General features: G+C 41.5%; 1 protein-coding gene across 3 annotated transcripts in view; it reads left to right on the forward strand.

The window, feature by feature from the left end:
• Positions 1–20,957, forward strand: part of Nalcn (sodium leak channel, non-selective) — a 230,975-nt gene that overhangs the window by 154,594 nt on the left and 55,424 nt on the right. For all 3 annotated transcript variants that reach the window (XM_070002669.1, XM_070002668.1, XM_070002670.1), the window contains 3 exons: positions 4,413–4,549; positions 6,468–6,609; positions 20,880–20,953. In XM_070002669.1, the coding sequence (XP_069858770.1) occupies positions 4,413–4,549; positions 6,468–6,609; positions 20,880–20,953 (353 nt within the window). The remainder of the gene's footprint in view (positions 1–4,412; positions 4,550–6,467; positions 6,610–20,879; positions 20,954–20,957) is intronic.

Genomic DNA, 20,957 nt, shown 5'->3' on the forward strand with positions numbered 1-20,957 from the left:
AAGCTTCATGAAAACTATTGTGAATTGTGAGGCCATGTAGAGACCCAGGAGAGTGAGCATCTGCCTGGTGTGAAGAAGCCGAGTAGCCAGCCTTCCCTCATTGAACATAATGTGGTCAGTTTTTAAATACCCACAACAGCCAGAAACTGCTCCTCCCATTGCATGAATCCACACATCTATGTGCGCTTTGCCAACTAGCATAGACTTGATGTGAAAATGAGAGTTGTTCACAAGTCTGGATGGTTTTGAAATTGTTTTCATTAGGAACATCACAGGTAAAAAAATAAAATACCCCCCTTCCTAATTCTACTTAATGTCATCCTCCAATTCAGTTATTTGTCAGAGCCTGCAGAAGGGAACTAAAACTGCTTACCATCTGAACACCTGTGCAGAAGAAAGCGCAGGCAGGGACGCAGAAGATGTAAGCAACGAGGCAGAGCAGGCTCCGTGCCATGCACAGTAATTCAGTCCTGCTTTCCTGGGAAGCCCAGTGAAGGGGAAAGTCTTTCAACTCCCCTCCCCTCCATCCTGATATCTCAGGGAGACAGACGCTGAGCTATAGAATAGCCTGGGCTTAGATGATTTATATTTTTAAAGCTCAAGGTTTGAAATTGATTGCTTTGATTCTAATTTCCTTTTTTTCTGCAAATGTGCTTTTTTTCTCCTTTTACTAAGTGACTCTGCTACAGAACTATCATCTGATCTCTCAGTGAGAGTCAGACTTCAGGCTCAGTTGGAGGTATTATCAACTCTCTCTTTTGTCTGTTCTTTACATTGGGGTTTTCCAACATAAAGAGACAAAGCTTAGCATTCTCTATAGTATGCGCCTTCCCTTCTAAACTCATGATCTTTGGACTTTTAATGGACATTTGCAATTATAATTACTTTTTTTGTTAAAAGGCCTGGTTTTGGAGGGAATGGTAATGATGATCTTAAATTCATATCCAGTTCTTTTATTGATATTATTCACTCATTTACATCAAAGTAGATTAACTCTGAGAGAAATCTGTGCTTCAGTGCAGGAAGGAGAAAGAATTTGGATAAAAGGTGGACTATCATTTTATTATCTTTTTAAAGAAACTTTCAAGTGACTTCAAAGTATCACGGAACACTTTTATTTGTCCCCATCTCCTGACACTGGCCCTCTCTCCAGTGTATATCCACCAGTCCTTTCTAGCTCTGTTTTCTCTCCATTTGTGTCTAAGTCATGGCTCGTGGATGGGGAAGGACAAATGGTTGTATTGCTACTGCTAATGAAGTAAGACAGCCCCCTTCACGTTTTAGCTCTTTGTTGGACTGGAAAAAAATCTCTGTGGAAAGAGTAATTGTGCTGATTTTTTTGTTTTTGTTTTGTCAGTCGTGGGGCCTGAACTCTGGGCCTGGGCTCTGTCCCTCAGCTCTTCAGCTCAAGGCTGCAAGCACTCTACCACCTGAACCACAGCACCGCTTCTGCCTTTTTCTGCTTATGTGGTGCTGAGGAATCGAACCCAGGGCCTCATGAATGCAAGGCAAGACGCTCTACCACTGAGCCACCTTCCCAGCCCCTTGTGTTGATTTTTTTTTTACAAACTGAATCCATGAAGAAATATGCAGCGTAAGACTGGGAAGGTGGCTCAGTGGTAGAGCGCTTGCCTTGCATGCTTGAGGCCCTGGGTTCGATTCCTCAGCACCACATAAGCAAAAAGAAAAAAGCTGGAAGTGGCACTGTAGCTCAAGTGGTAGAGCGCTAGCCTTGAGCTGAAGAGCTGAGGGACAGCGCCCAAGCCCAGAGTTCAGGCCCCATGACCGGACCCCCCCCAAAAAATATGCAGGGTACATTACAAGTGAGCCCCTGGTCTTACACCCTTGGGGGCTCCTTGCACGCCCCTAGCCCAGTACAGCTGCCAAGCTCACGTGTAGCTACATAGACCAGCATTGCCTGTTGACCTGACCATTGGAGGAGTCCCTGCAGAGCCTCTCCTGGGCCCTGTGGCTTCTCTCACTCAACGCTGCATTGCAGACTGGACCACAGTCAAGTGTTCGGATACAGTTCACGCATCCAGATGTTTAAATAAACCACAGCCTGCTTCCATCCACTGCAGGTGTGTGGTTACTTGACAGTGGGAGTCTTACAAATGGCGCTGTGGTGGCCTGGGAGGGCACAGGTGGTGAGGTGGTACCCTCTTTCTGGCCGGTGCTCCTGTTGGGGAGGTCCAGTGGGGGTTCTGATGCGAGTGTGTGCTGATTCGGGTTGATGTGGCTTATCTGTGAGGCCCAGGCAGAGCCCGTGGGCACTGCCATTCCCAAGGAGCCCCTTTTATCCTTGCAGGACGCCACTCCCCGCTCCCCAGGCCAGAGGCAGGCGCCAGCCACTGCAGCTGCCAGGCCTGCGGCTCTCTTTGAGCTGACCATTCTAAAGTGTCCGGGTGGCTACAAGGCCCAGGGTATGAGAGAACTCACACACCCGTGTAGAACCTTCCAGGTCCTCAGAGAGCACTTTTCCTCTTGCCCTGGGTAGTTCTGTGGGCCCATGGCCACAGTACTAATTCCGAGTTCATCGCCACTGGGTCTCAGCAGGGCTGGAGAAGGGCGAATGCGGTGGCTTCTTTATTCCTGCATCTCTAGAATGGAGCACAACAGACAGAGCCCGGCCTTTGGGACTGGATTCAGCAACAATGACACCATTGTTCTAAACAAATGAGTCAGCAAATGGGTGAATGGGAAGGTCCTGCCTCCTTCCCGCTGCGTCCCTTTCAGACCCCACATCCCCGATCACCTTGCTGTCACCTAACCATGCTCCTCTCACTGTGTGCTCTGTGTACACAGCGTGCTTTCTCTACCCGCTCCATCAATGAAAGGCCATCTAGAGAACCAGTCTCTTCCTCCTCACAGTCTTCACTGAGGCACTGCAGCACTTTTTCTGATCATCCCAACTGGTTTTGTGCCTTAGGAGCTCAGCCTTCACCATTCTCACAGCTTACCTGGGAGCTACTCAGGTGATCAAGAACCTGACAATGTGTGCAAGGGAGGAGGCAGCAAATAGCAGAGACCCCCTTCCCTAAGCCAGATCTCAATCTAAGCAGACTCCTCACCAAACCAAAGCAGATGTACCCAGAGCGAAGGTGAATTGCATGTTATACAAAACCGAAATGAAAAAGCAATTCCTGTAGCAGAATGAGAAAAATCAGAGATCAAGACATATGATCCACTGTGATCAGACAGCCAGACAGTTAAGCTGTCAATCAAATTCAGATTGGGATCTTCAAGAAAGGAAGGAAGGGACCTGGAGGAGGGAAGGAAGGAGGGAGGGAGGGAGGGACAAGAAAGGAAAGGAAAAGATAAAGAAGCACTCCTGTTCCTCCAGCCAGTTCCTTCTGCGTGTGTGGGTAGGAGAGAATCATTGTCCTTCTCTTCCTGTCATCAAAGCTTGCTTGGTCTCTACTGCTTCTCTTTTCACAGTCTCAAGGCAATTCATAATTTTGAAGCAACAAGACACTCCACAAGGAAGTAATAAGCCAATGGGTGTTAATATCTCTGAATCTTTCCAAAAGGTTGCCTGAATTAAACACACTGTAAACAATATGTGAAGCCAGAGCAAAAGGCAGGGCAGACATGGAGATGTAAATTCCAGGTTGCAGAAAGGCCACTGGAAATGAGTAACTAGAGAGAGGTGTGAGGGCCTTGGAGAAAAGTCAAATTAGAAGGAGGAAAAGAGAGGGTAAGAAAGTACACACCAAATACTGCCAAACAAACTAATACGTGTGTTTCTTAGTCAGTATCGCTCCTGTTAAGCCAGTTTTCCCGAAACCCAATTTGCAGAAATATAAATATCTACTCTTGCATAGATAAACACATACATGAGGAACTCCATTTGCTTGCTATGCTAGAGTATTTAAAGCATTTCCAGACTTAACTGGAAAAACTTGAACACCAATAAATTGTTTCTGTTTTAAGCTTCTTGTAATCAATCAGACTATATGCGTTCAAGATTCTCTCTTGTCAGATATTGCCACATTAGCATGATTGTTTAACTTGTATTCTCATTTCTTTTTTAATTCTTTGGATTTCCAGTTTTACCATTATATGTGTTCAAACCAATTTTATTGTTTAAATATATGAACGTTTGTAAGTAAAACACAGGAAAAATTAGTGTATGGAGTAAAAAGAGGCTCATCTTCGGGGATAAGATAATACAAAGTTCTACTTGTGCCTTTTTTCTGCTTTAGTTTTCCTGTTAAGTTTTGGGCCTTATAGAGCTATATACCACAGTAATGATCAAGGCAGGGAAGCGCAATATACAATGCTTGGTGTACCTTTGCTGCCATCTACTGGTTGTTTCTGTAATTGCTCATTGTTATCTCAAATTCTATTATTTTCTGTAGAGTATACTGTTCTATAGAGTTCCCCCTTTCTCTTTTATTTTTTTCCTTCAGCTGAAACAAAGTGAGGCAAATGCAGACACAAAAGAGAAGCTCCCACTACGCCTGAGAATCTTTGAAAAGTTTCCCAACAGACCACAAATGGTGAAAATCTCAAAACTTCCTTCTGATTTTACAGTTCCTAAAATCAGGTATGAGTCTCAGATACATGGTAAAGGATTCATGCTAAGTGTGGGGGTTTGGAAACCTTTGACCCCTGAAGCTGAGTCTTCAGGGGAGAGGTAGTATCTACCCCAGACCCACAGGCTGCTTGTCCCTTGGGCTGCCCCAGGGACTCATCTCTCAGCTGAATGGCAAAGGTGCTGGCTGTGCTGGGAAGGAGGAAAGTAGCCTGTGTTCCAATAGCTTCCCTCTGCAGGCCTTTTATCTTCAAGTAAATAACTCACTCCTGGGAGGGTTTTTGAGACACTTCAGCATTTGATTAGTTTGCTATACCTGGTCACAATATAATTTACCTCCTACTTTTTAAAGGAATTGGTGTGTGTGTGTGTGTATGTGTGTGTGTGTGTGTGTGCGCGCACATGCACTAGGACTGTGTGTGTGTGTGTGTGTGTGTGTGTGTGTGTGTGTGTGTGTGTGTGTGTGCGCACATGCACTAGGACTGCAACCCAGAGCCTGGATGCTGTCCGTTAGCTTTTCTTCTCAGGACTGGTGCTCTACCATTTAAGCCACAGTTTCAAGAATCATAGTATTTTATACTCATACTAACTTGATTTTCTACTACCTTTACCTTTGGGTTAAACAAATACTTATGGGGAGCTACTTCTCATAAGTAAATGATAGTCTTCCAGTTGTAGCTCAAAGAATTACAGGTACAATCAGAATAAAAGGATTTCTTTTAATTATCTGATTTTAAAAAATTGGTGTGGATTAGATTGGATATGGTACCATAATAATCTAATTCAAATTGAAAAGTACAGGCATATGTCACTGATGGCTAGGAGAAGGGCTGAGGAACCTGTGGGTAAATAGTCACCCATTGTGTGACATCACAGGTGTATTTATGCAGAGCAGGACATCTACAGTGTCACTGGCTGACCTCACTTTATATGACCCCTGCCATGTATACAGCCCATTGTTCAAACACCTTCCCATGACACATAACTGTACTTTCATTTCTGATGGGAAAGCACAGTTAATTGACTTTGGTTAATCGGGGAGATATTATTTGAATGTACAGTGTTTCAGACATCAGATGAAATCTGGTTGTTGTTGGTTTTTTGTTTGGGCTTGTTTTGTTTAGTCTTTAATATTAGCTCTCAATGATTTTTCTGATGAACAGAAGCTTAGAGAGATAAATTGAATCTTTCAAGCCTCAGAAGAAAGGTGAAGTATCTTAGAACTACAATAGGATTGACCATTTGATAAAGAATACCACCAGTTATTGTTTTAAAGTCATCTCAGGGACATTGCCTTTTTCAACAGAAGTCAGTGAATGCTGGTTTTCTTACAGCAGATACCATGATGGCAGATGAAAAATTGCTCATGTGATAATATTTTTTGGTCCATGAGAGCAAGGGATGAGTTTAATTGACAGACATAATTAAACTGGAGGAATTTTCCCCACTCTCTGCTTTTAAGGGTTACAGGAGTTTGCTTGAGGTAGGTTTTGGTTACAGATGCAAGGCTACATCACAAGGGGGCAAGTTACAGGATACCAGGAAGCAGCAAGATGAGAACACACAGCACTTGTCCTGTCTTCCAACAATATTACTGCAGAAGGTCAAACACTCAGAATCCTGTGTCTTTACTCAGTTGCGAGATAAGGCAACCCCACAACCAGTAGTTTTCTGCTGGCATCTGGCATTCTCCCAGCATTCAGTTCACTCATACTTCCTGCAGCCAGTCACAGTTCTCATGGGGTTCCAACAGGTGAGGATGTAGGAAGTTAAATACCGTGACAACTAAACCTAAAGCTCACTCTTGACATGTCTTGTTTTCTGTGACCTTTGGATATTGCCTAACTTTCCTTTCCCATCATCGCAAAAGGCCACCCCCGGCCTCATTTTGTTTCGTTAACCGTGTTCCCTGTCTCGCTTCACTTGCAAGGGAAAGTTTCATGAAGCAGTTCATTGATCGCCAGCAACAGGACACTTGCTGCCTCTTCCGGATTCTTCCTTCAGCCTCTTCCTCATCATGCGATCACTCCAAACGGTCGGCAATAGAAGACAACAAATACATTGATCAAAAAGTAAGAACTTCTATCTTAAAGGACCACACTTAGCACAGTAACTATTTGGGAGTCCTGGAGAATGTTGCAAGAGAATGTCAATGAAAAGTATTTTATTTGTAGGAAAAATCATCGATACCTCATTATTGCAGCATATTTAAGTCTTGCATCTCTGGGATTCAGCTTTTAAGCTCTGCTCCTCCACAGCCATGCAGTTCTGCATGCTTTGCAAACCCTCAAACCTGCATTTTCTCATGTACAGAATGGAGGGATCAGGTTTCCAAGTACGGCCTGGGCTAATGATGACCTATTTGTTGCTCTTAGTAAGTGATTTTCACTGTTACATCTGAGAGAAAAACCATCCAAATAACTTCTATTTATGTGCTTTGCCTATGGAGGGAATTATCAGTAGACATACTAGCTTACTCATGTTCCAATGCACCCCTTTCTTTAGCAGCTAAAGTTTTTTTTCTTCCAATTCCGCACTCAAGTATCAGTAGGGAAACCACCTGCAAGCATCGCAGATTTAGTTGTTAATTTTACAGAAATATAATTTCCCATTTTTCACTTCTAAAATTTACAACAGCAAGGGATGCCCACAGACACATACATGGATATACACTCTGTGTGTGTGTGTGTGTGTGTGTGTGTGTGTGTGTGTGTGTGTGTGTGTTTGTATGTCTGCAAACACACATTTTGTGTTTTACTATTAGTTGGGTCACAGAATCCACAGCAGTTTGGTAGTGTAATCAGCTGGAGAATTTTAATTTTGTGAGAGGTAAAATATTATAGCTTGCAAAAGTAGCTAATTCTCTAGCAGGTATTCCCTGTGGAGTTCCTCCTTTCTATTTTATTTTCTTAAATGGTCACCATCATTTGCCTATTTGCTCTTCCTTCAGAATGGAATCTATATGACAATAAAACATAACCTTGTTCCATGCTCAGGAGCCTCTTCGTCTAGGCTCCCCACGAGGATGACGTCTTTAGGGTGTTCTCAGCTTCCTCCTGCCCTTCTCAGGCCCCATCTTCTCATGAAATACCAGTTTCCCCCTGTTTCTAGAATGCCAACAGCTGGCCTTTCCACAATGGCTTGGGCATTTTGTTCTAGGCTGTGTCAATGATGATGAACTTTATGGAATGTTTCATGTTAAGGATTTGAGCCCAAGATGGTAGATGACATGTCTGATGTCAGTATCTATTTAAGATTTTATCTAGCTGAAAGTTTGCTGCTTTGCTGGGATGGGGGCGGGGGCGAGGATGACATTGTCCACTTTTCTGTGCACGATTAGGTTCAGGAATGTTAGTAGGGTGTGCTGCATCTCTCTTCATTTCTCTTCAGTTGGAACTGCCTGTATTGGACACTTGTCCCTGTTTGTAGACTAAGATATTCACTTCAAGTTATTTGTGTTTGTCACTTAGTCACAGGTTGCTTTTCTGTTTCAGGATTTTTTCCCCCTTGGATTTTCATCTCTAGTTTTTGTCTCATGCTTTGTTTGACATGATATTTTTTTTTCTGTTTAATCTTTCTGGCCACTCATTTGATCTCAACAGATGATTCTTTGCTCTTAAATTTTTGGTGGATAAAAAAATCATGAAATGTGTGAATAATAAAAGTATTCTCTTTAAAGGCTTCTACTTAATTTCCTCACTTCTTTTCTTCAGAATCATAATTTACTCAATAGCATAAGCAGGTGACACAAGCTACATCTCCTGTGTCAGTACATTCACAAGTTGTTGCTTTCAACCATCCAATCAGAAATCACATCCCACACTAAGAAGCAGACTGTTTTGCTTTCTGGTTTGGTTTGTTCCTAAAGCAGACTATAAATCAGAGGTGGAAAAATTCATCCTCCTCAGTCTGAGCCCTGGCATGACCGCCTGTCACCTCGGGAGGACCAGGGGATGATGAACTCAAAGTGCCAAATCCATGACACACCTGTTAACTGCTCTAGGAATAAGTAACATCTCACAGGAAACATCAAGTTGAAATACCAGTCCTGGAAATTAATTTTCTCTTGAAAAAGAAGTGTGATGTTTCTCACACTTCCTGAGCAAAGGATTTATCATTTGATGAGGAAAAGGAAAAGGATGCTGGCAGGTGTGTTCAAAGGAGGCGAGACCCGGGAGGGGCTGGTATCCTTCCCCCCCCTTCCCCCCTCCCCCTCTGTGCACCCAGCGCCTCGCTGCTGCCCGCCACTCATTTGTTTAAAATGCCATTTCTGATTTCTTTACTGTCCTGCTTTTTTGTGGCTTCTTTTTCTAAAAAAGATGTGGCTGATTGTTCAATTATAGATATACTATAATTATTATTTTGGGGGAGGGGGGTCCAGTCATGGGCCTGAACTCTGGGCCTGGGCGCTGTCCCTCAGCTCTTCAGCTCAAGGCTAGCACTCTACCACTTGAGCCACAGCGCCACTTCCGGCTTTTTTCTTTTTGCTTATGTGGTGCTGAGGAATCGAACCCAGGGTCTCAAGCATGCAAGGCAAGCGCTCTACCACTGAGCCACCTTCCCAGCCCTGTACTGTAATTATTAAGGTATTATACAGGAGGGTTACCATTTTATAAATCAGGTATTGGGTGCATCTTCTTTTTCTTTTTCTTGTTTTTTCTTTTTTTAAACAACGTGATGACCCCTTCCTTTGCTTTCCCCTGGTTTCCCTTTCCCACCCTGCTCACAAGCTACATCGCTCATTTTCCACATAGACTCTGTTGCTCTGGAGCCATCTGAGTTGTTTAGAGACCGGACATTTTCGAAGCTGTAGAATTTGTTGATCAAGACCCACCTTATGTTAAACATAACCCATTATAAACGGTGATTGTGTGACCCTTCCTTCCAGCCAGGCCTGCTTGGCAAATGTAGGAAAACTGCAGTTGGAATGTGTGGTTCACTGCTTCTCACATCCATTCGCTGGGCTCTGCTTTGGAATATGGATACACAGTGAACGGTACACGCCTTGTCTGCTTGTCACCCGCAGATGGGTGGCTGGCTGTCCTAGGAGAAGTCATCTCCCAGTGGCCACCCAACCATTCCAAAGCTACCACCCTGTGTCAGGCTCAACCACAGCTTATGGCCGGTCAAGACAAACAACTTACTTAACCAAGTTTCACCTTCAGAGATAACTGTCAATTTATTTCTTCTCCTGTGCCTGGTCTGATTTGATTTTATTTTTTAGTTTGATTTTTGTAGATATTTCCGTGGCTCTCTGCACTGTCTGTCTCATGTCTTAGTGTCTCGGAAGTAAATTAAGTCATTCTGCAGGATTTACATTTCACAAAGCCTTGTTGATTGCTATTCAGCATTTTTGCAATTTTCTATATGATTATAGAGTGTTTGATGATTTGTGTTAGTAATTCTACACATACCAACTTACTCAGCCTGGTATGTAATTTCCAGATTGAACATTTACTTGTTCAAAAAAGAATCAGAATGTGAGAGCAAACAGCTTGTTTTCTTTCATAGGATTTTTGCTCTTTCAAAAGAATTATCTGAAAGAATAGCTTAGATGTTCTGCAGAATCACAAAGACGCATCTACAGAAGTTGGGGAACTCTACGGAGCTACTGCATAACCATGGCCCAATGTCAAAGACACTGGCCAGTGTGGGGTCAACGCAAAGGGCCACTGTCCATCCCTCCAAATAGAAAAATCCTCTGCATTTCTCTCCTAAACCTAAAACTGCCATAGAAGATATCTGATTGTCCAGCTAGGCACAATAATGGGGGAGAAATTTTAAAAGATATACAGCATAAAATCAAAGCAGTTTTTCTTTTGTAAAAATTGATAGTCAATGTAAAATTATTGAGCTGGAAGTAAGGCATGGCTGTGTTTGAAAACTCAATATTTTACTCAGGTGAGGATTGTTATATGCAAGGGAAACGCCATTGAGAAGACCATCATTTTTTTGCAGAATATTTAACTGTGTAATTACTTTTACCTTGAGACTTATGTAATCTGTTCTGTTTCTTGGGCATATGTCCAATGAGAATTAAAAGTAAATTAGGATTATGAGTAATGTGAAAGATTTTTTTTTTGGATCCGGTCATGGGGCCTGAACTCTGGGTCTGGGCGCTGTCCCTCAGCTCTTCAGCTCTTCAGCGCTCTACCACTTGAGCCACAGCACCACTTCCGGCTTTTTTTTTTCTTTTTGCTTATGTGGTGCTGAGAAATCAAACCCAGGGCTTCAGGCATGCAAGGCAAGCGCTCTACCACTGAGCCACCTTCCCAGCCCAAGATTTTTTTTAAATCAAGCATTTTCTCATTCTAATTCCAAAATAAGTTTCAAAGAGTTAAGGCCAATCCTAAATCTACCTTTAAAATATATTTTCTTATTTGGAGATGATGAATAACTTTGTACATACATTATGATGATGATTTCACAGATTTAGATTTAACTCCAAATTCTTCAAATTGTGTACACTAAATATGGGCATCATTTTGTATATTAATTATACAACAATAAAGTGGCTAAAAATGTCTAGATAGATACATAGATACATAGATAGACAGACATATTCTTCTCTTTTATATAGTTTACTTACAGATTCCAACTTTCATGATTAGACTCATCTAGTTCTGTCATAATAGTTGATTGTTAACGATATTCTTGTTGTCTGTTCCTGAAGTTCAAATGCAACTTAAACACAATTAGAATCCAAGGACTATTTCCTTGCACTACAGAAACGCTATGGACTTTTAAATTTCTAAACACCTGTACACTTAAAGGCACTGACATTTTTTCTAGGATCATAAATCCAACCTTTTTATTGTCTCTTCAGTGTTTTCTTTATCTTTCTGTTTATATGAGCTGTAAATCAAAAGTTATTGTTTCTCTTACTTCTGTGAAAATCTCTCCAGTATAGATTTATAGCTTCATACCAGAAATCCCTATAAACATATTTAAATCTTTTTCAATTGAAGATATTGCTTTTCTCATTTGGGAGTAGACTGGACCAAATTGTAGTATCTTTGACTATTGCTTTAGTGATAAGACTGTCAAAAAATGCAAGTGCAAAATTTCGTTTCCAGTTTTATTATACCTCCCTGCATATAAAGTGAGTTGACTCACTTCACAATAAGTAGTCTACCTTTAAAATTCACATAATTCATTCACATTTGCTATGTTATTCAATAAGACAAAAATGTACAACAGAAAAGAGAATAAAGATTAAAAGTAAGCTTTTAATATTGAAAACATAATTCATGCTCCAAATGCAGTTCAAGTCCTATATAATTTTTGAAAACAAAGTAGATACTATTCTTATCATATGGAGCTTATGGTCTAGTGAAATTCATAGGATGCCAAAGAGATGTTTCACCCAGGTGGGAATTAACTGGTACCAGGTGTCCCAAAGCCCAGAAGAAGAGTGAAGGTTTGGTATGTGTGTTTGGTGGAGTGCGCATATACGTATAAATATGTGCATTTAAAACCACAGCCTGTTATTTATACAGGTTCAAAATTTATAATACAAAAATAACTTAAGATAAAAAACATCTTGACCCATCTTCTAAAACTCCCATTCCACAAAATGTATATTTTTAAGACACATTTCAATGCTCTGTAACATGAGATTATAATGGAATTCACCTTTATATAGGTTGCAATATGACCATTTTAATCTTACTACGCCTACATGAATCACCTTTTAAAATTCTTTCTTTTCAAGCAAAATGCTAATTCTATAAAAAGTTTGTTTTATAGAACTCTCGTCATACACATGATCTGTCATATGCACTTTGATATTAATTTTCAATTCACGGGTGCATGAAAGATTCAAATGTAGTCGAATGAGGTACCACCTTCCACCTATGTAATTTTAAGTAATTACTTATTTCCAAAGACTATATTTTATGTGGGAAACTTATTCAATAGAGTGGCTCATTACAATAATTATACTATACCTTCCCAACATAAATGACACCTATCAAGCCCTATTCAATGGACCATGATTTTGTGCCTTACGGTCGTATGTTCTTGGAACCACTTTCCAATTTACTATTAATCTGCCAATGTTTTCCAAGTGAGAAGAGAAAATAGGGCTACTCAAATTTGGTGCTGTTAGAAACAGAACTTGATTGTCAATGCTGCAAATCAAAAACAATTAAATACTTGCAGTACCTGGTGTGTTCCTTCCCAAGAAACTATTAATGGCGGGTTGGGAAGGTGGCTCAGTGGTAGAGCGCTTGCCTTGCATGCCTGAGGCCCTGGGTTCGATTCCTCAGCACCACATAAGCAGAAAAAAAAAGCCAGAAGTTGGCTGTGGTTCAGGTGGTAGAGTGCTAGCCTTGAGCTGAAGAGCTGAGGGACAGCGCCCAGGCCCAGAGTTCAGACCCCACAACCGAACCCCCCCCCAAAAGAAAATATTAATGGCTGGGCTTGGAAGGTGGCTCAGTGGTAGAGCGCTTGCCTAACATGCATGAGGCCCTGGGTTCGATTCCTCAGCACCACATAAACAAAAAGAAAAAAGCCGGAAGTGGCACTGTGGCTCAAATAGTAGAGCGCTAGCCTTGAGCTGAAGAGCTGAGGGACAGCGCCCAGTCCCAGAGTTCAGGCCCCACGACCAGACCCAAAGAAAAAAAAAAAAAGAAAATATTAATGGCTTCACTTTCTAAATGGTCACCTCAGTGGTATTCCAATTCTGAAGGTCTGTACATGGCTAAATCCCAGAGGAATTGAATAGCCCCTAATAGATGTATAGTTATTCCCAGGGAATTGGCTTCAGTGGATTGATATTCTGGTTAACTGGAAGTTGTGATGGATTTCCTGGTTATAAGGAAACAATAAATGCAAAATAGAAGTACTAAGACCATGACAGCTTTTATGGGCTAGAAAACTCCCAGACCTCTTTTAGTGCCGTAAAGCTATTGTAATAATCGGAGAGTGTGTGTGAGAGAGAGTGTGTATGTATGTGTGTCTATGTACTTGTATCTGTGTCTATGTACATGTGTGTGTGTAAAGTCAAAAGGTTGGATAGTTTCCATTTTGCATTGAGATTTGTGATAAGTAAAAATGTATAATACATGCCAACTCAAACTTTTTTTTGGGGGGGGGTCCAGTCGTAGAGCCTGGACTCTAGGCCTAGGCGCTGTCCCTCAGCTCTTCAGCTCAAGGTTAGCACTCTACCACTTGAGCCACAGCGCCACTTCTGGCTTTTTTTTCTTTTTGCTTATGTGGTGCTGGGGAATCGAACCCAGGGCCTCAGGCATGCAAGGCAAGCACGCTACCACTGAGCCACCTTCCCAGCCCAACCAACTCAATCTTTTAAGACAAGCAGAAAAAATATTGTGCTATATTTCCATTTAGAGGTTTTTTTTTTAATTTTGTTAAGTCTAGTGACATCTTACATGGGTGTCATGATATATAGTAAATTGTACTATCCAGAGTTCTAATAATAGTAATTCTGCATTTATAATATGTGTTACCTAAGACAACTTAGTTTTTGTGATTTTCAGATTTCTTTTCTGTAAAAGAAGAGTAATTCAGGGCTGGGAAGGTAGCTCAGTGGTAGAGTGCTTGCCTTTATGCATGAGGCCCTGGGTTCAATTCCTCAGCACCACATAAGCAGAAAAAGCCACAAGTGGTACTGTGGCTCAGGTGGTAGAGCACTAGCCTTGAGCTGAAGAGCTGAAGGACAGAACCCAGGCCCAGAGGTCAGGCCCCACAACCAACAAAAAAAAAAAAAAAAGAAAAGAAGAGTAATTCTTATCTGTAAGAATTTATTTGTAAATTAACTTAAAAGTGTATATATATACATAAATATATGTCACTTCAGCACATACCAAAAAGTGAAAAAGATTAATTAAAATATACAGGTTTTGCAATATGCATGTAAAATACATTCGTATAACTCTTCATGCAATAGCTGCAGAATAACATTAAAATTCAACCACAAATATATGACTTATACAATTTGAGCACTGACTAAATATACACCAAATCAATATCCTAGAGCACAACTTATTTGACTAGAATGTAATGAAATTAGAAACTTGTAACAAGAAAATAACAACCACAAAAAGAAACACACACACATTTAGAAGCTGCACTTTTACTTTAGATGATTAATAGAGCAAAAAGGGAGGGAAATCAGAAAACAGCTAACATTGAAAAGAAATGAACATATCATATTTGAAGGTAGTAGCTGATGGTATTTTTGGAGAGAAAACTATAATGTCAAAGGCATATCTGGTTAAAAAGAAGCTTACATTAATTAATCTTCCATGCAGTCAACTCAGGAATTATGAAATCACCAAGAACACAGAAAGACAGCAGAAGGAAAAGAACAGTAAAGATCAAATTGAGGGGAAGAAAGCAACAAATCATATTAATAAAACCAGAATTTTATTCTCTGCAAGAATACTAAGATTGATAAACTTGCATCAGAAATCATTGAGGAAAGGTAAGAAGTCTTGCAGGAAGAGAACAGGGTCAGCTTAGTATTTGAATCTCCTTGATTTACCTTGTGAGTATAACAAAACACCTCCCCCACAAAACCCTAAGTCCCTGGACAACACCAACCAAACTACTCATTCATAGCCACCTAGATGAGAGCAGCTACAGTCAAACCGACGGCCACATGCTTCCCAGCCTACCATGACGTGGAGGAGGACAGAATGCATTAGAGAGCATCCCTGTTAAAGTGGCCATCTTAGGGAAGAAATATGTTCAGAAGTGAAGTCACAGTTGAACAGATGAGAACAAGAGACATGAGAAAAACAGGAGGTCCAGATAAAATTGAGGGATGGGCAGCTTGAGAGACCGGGGAACAGAACCCTGAAGAACACTGACAATTAGATCACAGCATTAAAATGACAGCAGAGGAAGTAGTTCGAAATAGGTTGGGCAACCTGAGGATGCACAAAAATGAGCCAGAGAAGACACTCAAAGGCAAATGTCCTACAAGGTATTATAAGAAAAATAATTTGCAGTGGGGACAGCAGTGGCTCCTGCCCATAATCATGGCTAATCAGCAGGCTGAGATCTGAGGACCAAGGTTTGAAACCAGCTGAGGAAGACAAATCTGTGAGAATCTTAACTCCAATTAAGTACCAAAAAGCCAGATGTGGAGGCATGGCTTTTAACTGGTAGAGCAACAGTCTTGCGAGTAAAAGCTAAGGGACAGTGCTCAGGCCATGAGTTCAACCTCCATACAGCCCCAAAAGAGGAAATAAAAACACAAAAGGTCATGCCATGAGACTTGCTCAGAAAGTGCTCTACCTGTAGCTTCCTACTCAAAGAAAAAAAAACCTAAAAGAACTTAGAAATCATGTAAGTTCTAAATCATAACATAAATATGAATGAGAACAACTCAGCTTAGCTCAAGAAAGTTACCAATGGATGCAGGGAAGAATTATGAGAGGAATAAATACATCAATGATGGCCCCAAGAGACTTAGAAAGTAACTTAAGAAAAGGAAAATTTTAAGAATTTTAAGAATCAAATTTTAAGAATCAAAAAGCAATGAAGACAAGGATGAGAACAGTTTATAAGATAAAGACCAATTTCGTAAGTCTAGAGCCTCCATGTATAGTTTTAAAAAAATCTGAAGAAGGATTTCACAGTAAGACTAGAACAATTAGCAAACCTTGCTGAAGTAGCAAAATATTTGAAACTACTTATTGAAGATGTATACCAGGCACTTGAAAACATCAGCCAAAAATTGAGAAGAACCGAAATACACATCAGACAAAGAGCAGGACTTTAAATTAATATATATATTGATATTGATAGTTGGGACTCTTAAAAAGAAAAGCAAGGGGGTTGTAAAGGAAAGTGCATTTGATTATTGTTACTCTTCAGCAGTCATGTTTTATCTTAGAAGAAACTAGAATAGCATCTATCCGGAAAGTGTAGGTGAGTCACTTTTTTATAACCAGGAAAACTGACTTTGAAGTTTGAAAGGACAGAAAAAAATAATTGCAAAGTACCTTCTCCTAAGTAACGTGATAAGGAACGGGTTCCCACAGACCTTTTCCAAAGAAACTACCACCAGAGGGGCCTTAGACAGTCGTCGACCTCCCCACAGGCCAAGCACACTGACAGAGCCTTTGGCGGTAGGCATTCTTCCGTGAGAGCTGAAGCAGCAGAAGGATGAGATGAGGAAGGAGTCAGGAATGCTCTAACGTTTTGGTCTGGCAGTGTGGGAATCATGAAAAGGTACAGATGCATAGAAGGGCGGGCAGCTGTGCAGACATTCTCCCACGTTCCCTGGCTGTCTTGTGCTCGCTGCAGTTGTGCTGAGGTGACTGGGGAGGGACATGTGGAACACTGTTGAGGGACCGTAGACACGCTGCCAGCCCTTTGGCCTTGGCAAGCAAGAGTCTTGAAGTGAGATGGAGATGGAGATGTCAGTTTGAATTTAAATAGAAAACCGATTAGTTTTCCCATTCAGAAAAAGTTCTGGGAAATCACTGGCTCAGTAGCAATAAACACCATAGCTGAAATCTAGAGTATGTTCTTTTTTTTTTTTTTTTTTTTTGGTTGGTCATGGGGCTTGAACTCTGGGCCTAGTTGCTGTCCCTCAGCTCTTCACTTCAAGGCTAGTTAGTGCTCTACCATTTGAGCCACAGCACTACTTCCAGTTTTCTGGTGATTAATTGAAGATAAGGGTCTCACAGACTTTCCTGCCTGGGGTGCTTTGAACTGTGATCCTCAGATCTCAGCCTTCTAAGTAGCCAGGATGACAGTTGTGAGCCACCGGCCTAGATTATGTTCTTAAAAAGTCATTTGGCAATAAATAAACCAGGACTTCTTGGAAAACATTGTTGATTGAAAAGGAGAAGTAGATTGGAGTGTCTTGTCATTCAGACACCAAGGAAGCTCTGCCAGTGAATTCAGGGGTTATGAGCCAGCCTGCCAAACTTCCTAAAAAGTGAGCATTTGGCCTGTAATAGGAATAACAATTGCAGTAGACTGAAATCCGTCATATACGTTCAAACCTGTATGGAGGTCATAATAGAAACTCTCAGTAGAAGTCGAAAATCAAGTATTTATCCTGCCCTTTGCTTGCAAACAATAGCACTGGTTAACCAAGTCACACAGGAAGGAAAGCTCTTCATTAGATACATTTTTTTAAAGCTTTCCAACAAATAACTTGAAATGACAGTCTTGCAAACTGAGTGGATGCTATCAGTACTGCTGACATCATAAAAAACAGAGAGTTACTGAGTAGTGAGTCCCTCATGGTGACAGAACGGATGCCACCTATAGCCCTACTAAAGGACCAACCCATCTCTACCAGAGACCTCTGAATCCAACTGCCACTACATGGGGAAGAGGACAGGGAGCTGCACTGAACTGTCCAGAAACACACCCATGCTGGATTCATACTCCCCAAAACTGGAGGAAAAGTTCTCCAGGTCCTCTGACTTAAGACATTGCCCCCAAAATTGACAAGACCCATCAATTGATATATCCTTCTAGGCCAAACATCTTTAATTCTGTGAAAAGAATGAATATCTGGAAACAAAATTGTGTTTTATGTCCTCATTTTTTGTTGATTTGTTTTATTTTATTCTCAAAAGATTGAACCCAAGGCTGTGTACAAGCTCTACTAATGAGCAACCCCCCCCCGACTTAGCCACATCTTTTTTTTTTTTTAACCAGGGCTGAGAACCGAACCCAGGGCCTTGGGCACGCCAGGCGGGTGCCCTTCCGCTGAGCTAAACCCCCAGCCCCAGCCACATCTTTTGAATGAAAAGTTTAAGACTATTGTCAGATGCCAGTGTCTCATGCCTGTAATTCTAGCCATTCTAGGGGCAGAGATCTGAAGATCATGGTTCAAAGCCAGCCCCTTGAATCTTTTATTTCTAATTAACCACCAAAAAGCCAGAAGTAGAGCTGTAGTTCAAGTGGTAGAGTGTTAGAACTGAGAAAAATAATCTCAGGGACAGTGCCTAGGCCCTGAGTTCAAGTCCCAAGACTGGCACACGCATGTGCGTGAGTGGGTGCACACACACAAACACACACACACAAGAGTCTAAGACTCTCATATTTGTATTTCTCAGTATTTAAATTTATTTGTCTTGTTAATTAGGTCAAGAAACTATGTCCTAATGGAATTGAATGTTTTAAGCTTACTAGTAAAGTAAAACCACAAGCCAAAACTCTTCTAACTAATCTTTCTGCTTTGTCAGGGCACAGTCTGTAAACATAACTACCTTCTTTTTAATCCCTGTATCTTTGATGCAGTTAAGTATAGAGAGATCAAGTTCTGGTTTCGTTCATAACTATAATTGACAATTTCTGCTATAAAATCTTCCTGAAATGGATCCCTGTGTGCCTCATGGTTTGATTTTCAGGGCACTGTCAGAATCTTTTGGGGCCAGCAGAGGGCACTCCAGAGCAGAGTAGCAAAGCCGTCTCCTTAGCTAAAAGAAATACGCAAAGCTATACTGCAGCCACAAGAGACACTAAGAAGTGATAACCACTGTAGGTCTTCTCCATTAAGAACATTCTAAACATGTTTAAATGCATATATATTGTATCAAATACTTAAGCCTGTATCTACATATATGTACTTGTAGAATCCGAAGTTCTTTGATTACAATATTATGTCTCCTTCCACTCACTGCTTCTGTGGTAAATCTCAAAGTTTGAAAACAGGGTTGGGATGTAGCTCAGTGACAAAGTGCTTGCCTAGCAAGTGCCGTGTCCTGGGTTCAATACACAGTACAAAAAAAAAAAAGTAAAGACAAAAATTTGAAAACAGTTCTCAAGCACTCTCTTGTACATATGAATGCTCTATTTTACTTTAATAAATTCAAATTCAGGACAAAAACTGTAGCCTTTAGCCACTTTGTGCGTGGTGGAAATCATGGGGGAATTGCTTGATGTTCCTCCCCAGCCCTGTGCTGGCATGGGTGTCTGTCTTAGTAGTCTCTGGCTCTATTGGCAAGGCAGGAGGAGGTGGCTGGGTTTGTACAGCTGCCTGGTGCAGGGATGACAAAGAAGGCATGTCCCCAGCCATCAGGATGGAAGTGGAGGGAGGTGGGGCAGCCTGTGCTGCCAGGTTTGCACTGAGCAGGCGTATGTTCAGCCTGGTGATCTCTAGTTCCATCCTGATTATGGCTAATACCATAAATAATTTCATTCCTGTTTGTGGCCAAATACTATTCCAGCGGGCCACATTTCTTCTCTTTGTTTTGTTTGACAATCCACCTAGCAGAGCACATGTACAGACCCTTGTCACCAAACTAACACCCTGTGGCTTGTATTTGTAATTCTACCTACTGCTACCTTTGCCTGCAGAAGTACTGCAAGGCCCAGCCTAACTTCAGCTTCCTCCATGAGGTCATGGCTAACGCTTCCAGACTTCCCTTCCTTCCCCAGCTGCACTGTGAAAGCCCCTGTCATCCTTTCCACTGCACATATAGTGCAGCACGTGACCCTCTGCTGTGTCATACTTTGCACTATTGACACCTAGCCTGGGCTTCCTTCTAAGGCTATGGTGTTCTAGAGTCAGCTGATCTTGATTCCTGACAATCCTTTGTCTTCCATGAGCCACTAGCATTCCTGCCCAGTGTCCAGTCAATCCAATCTATTGGTGACAGTGAGCAACTCACCATCCCCTTGCTAGTTCCACTCCGGCTGCTGGGAGTTACCTTCCCATTACTTGTTTTGATGAGTCCACCCTGATAGTACATTTCCTGTTCTCCCCCTGCCCTTCTCTGTCCATTCTCCACCTTGCTCACCTGGCACAGTTTTAACTTCTACGACTAAGAAAAAAGACAGAGTCGGGTGTATCTTCTGGCTTGTATTCAGCCTCTCAGATTTGCCTATCTTCATTCTCTTCTCAGGGACAGGTCTTATCACTGCCAACTCCAAGGAAACCTTGCCAGTTCCTCTTCCGTGTCCCTATGCCAAAAGATAAAACAACTTCAAAACTCATGTTCAAATTTATCATCACAGGCTGAGAGCCTTACAACAAGACAACAATGTGCATTGGAGAATGGCTTCCTAAACAGTAGCAAATAAGTCTTGGTTTCAACTTTAAATTCTTTGGGAAACAGAACCCTGTTGAGGTCCAGGACAGTGGCATTGCCGGTGACGTGTGGCCAGCTCATCCTGCTCCCTGTCCGTAGCTGTGATGCATAGCTCCACTGGCGCATTTGTAGTTCTGCTCACAGAAAAGTAAAAATAGAATATTAAATCCCAAAATCAGTCATGTGATGATGCTTAAGTGAAAAATGTTTATAGTTAATGGGTTAATATCTGAATACTATCGATTTAATAATCACCCAATATTTCATTCTATTTGCTTTCCCAAAATAAATTACTTTCTTATCTTTTTCAGTTTCGCAAGTCTGTTTTCAGCATCAGGGCAAGGAACCTTCTGGAAAAGGAGACTGCAGTTACCAAGATCCTAAGGTAA

Source organism: Dipodomys merriami, unplaced genomic scaffold (genome assembly GCF_024711535.1).
Source record: "Dipodomys merriami isolate MVZ:Mamm:240054 unplaced genomic scaffold, mDipMer1.0.p SCAF_6, whole genome shotgun sequence".
Classification (NCBI taxonomy): domain Eukaryota; kingdom Metazoa; phylum Chordata; class Mammalia; order Rodentia; family Heteromyidae; genus Dipodomys; species Dipodomys merriami.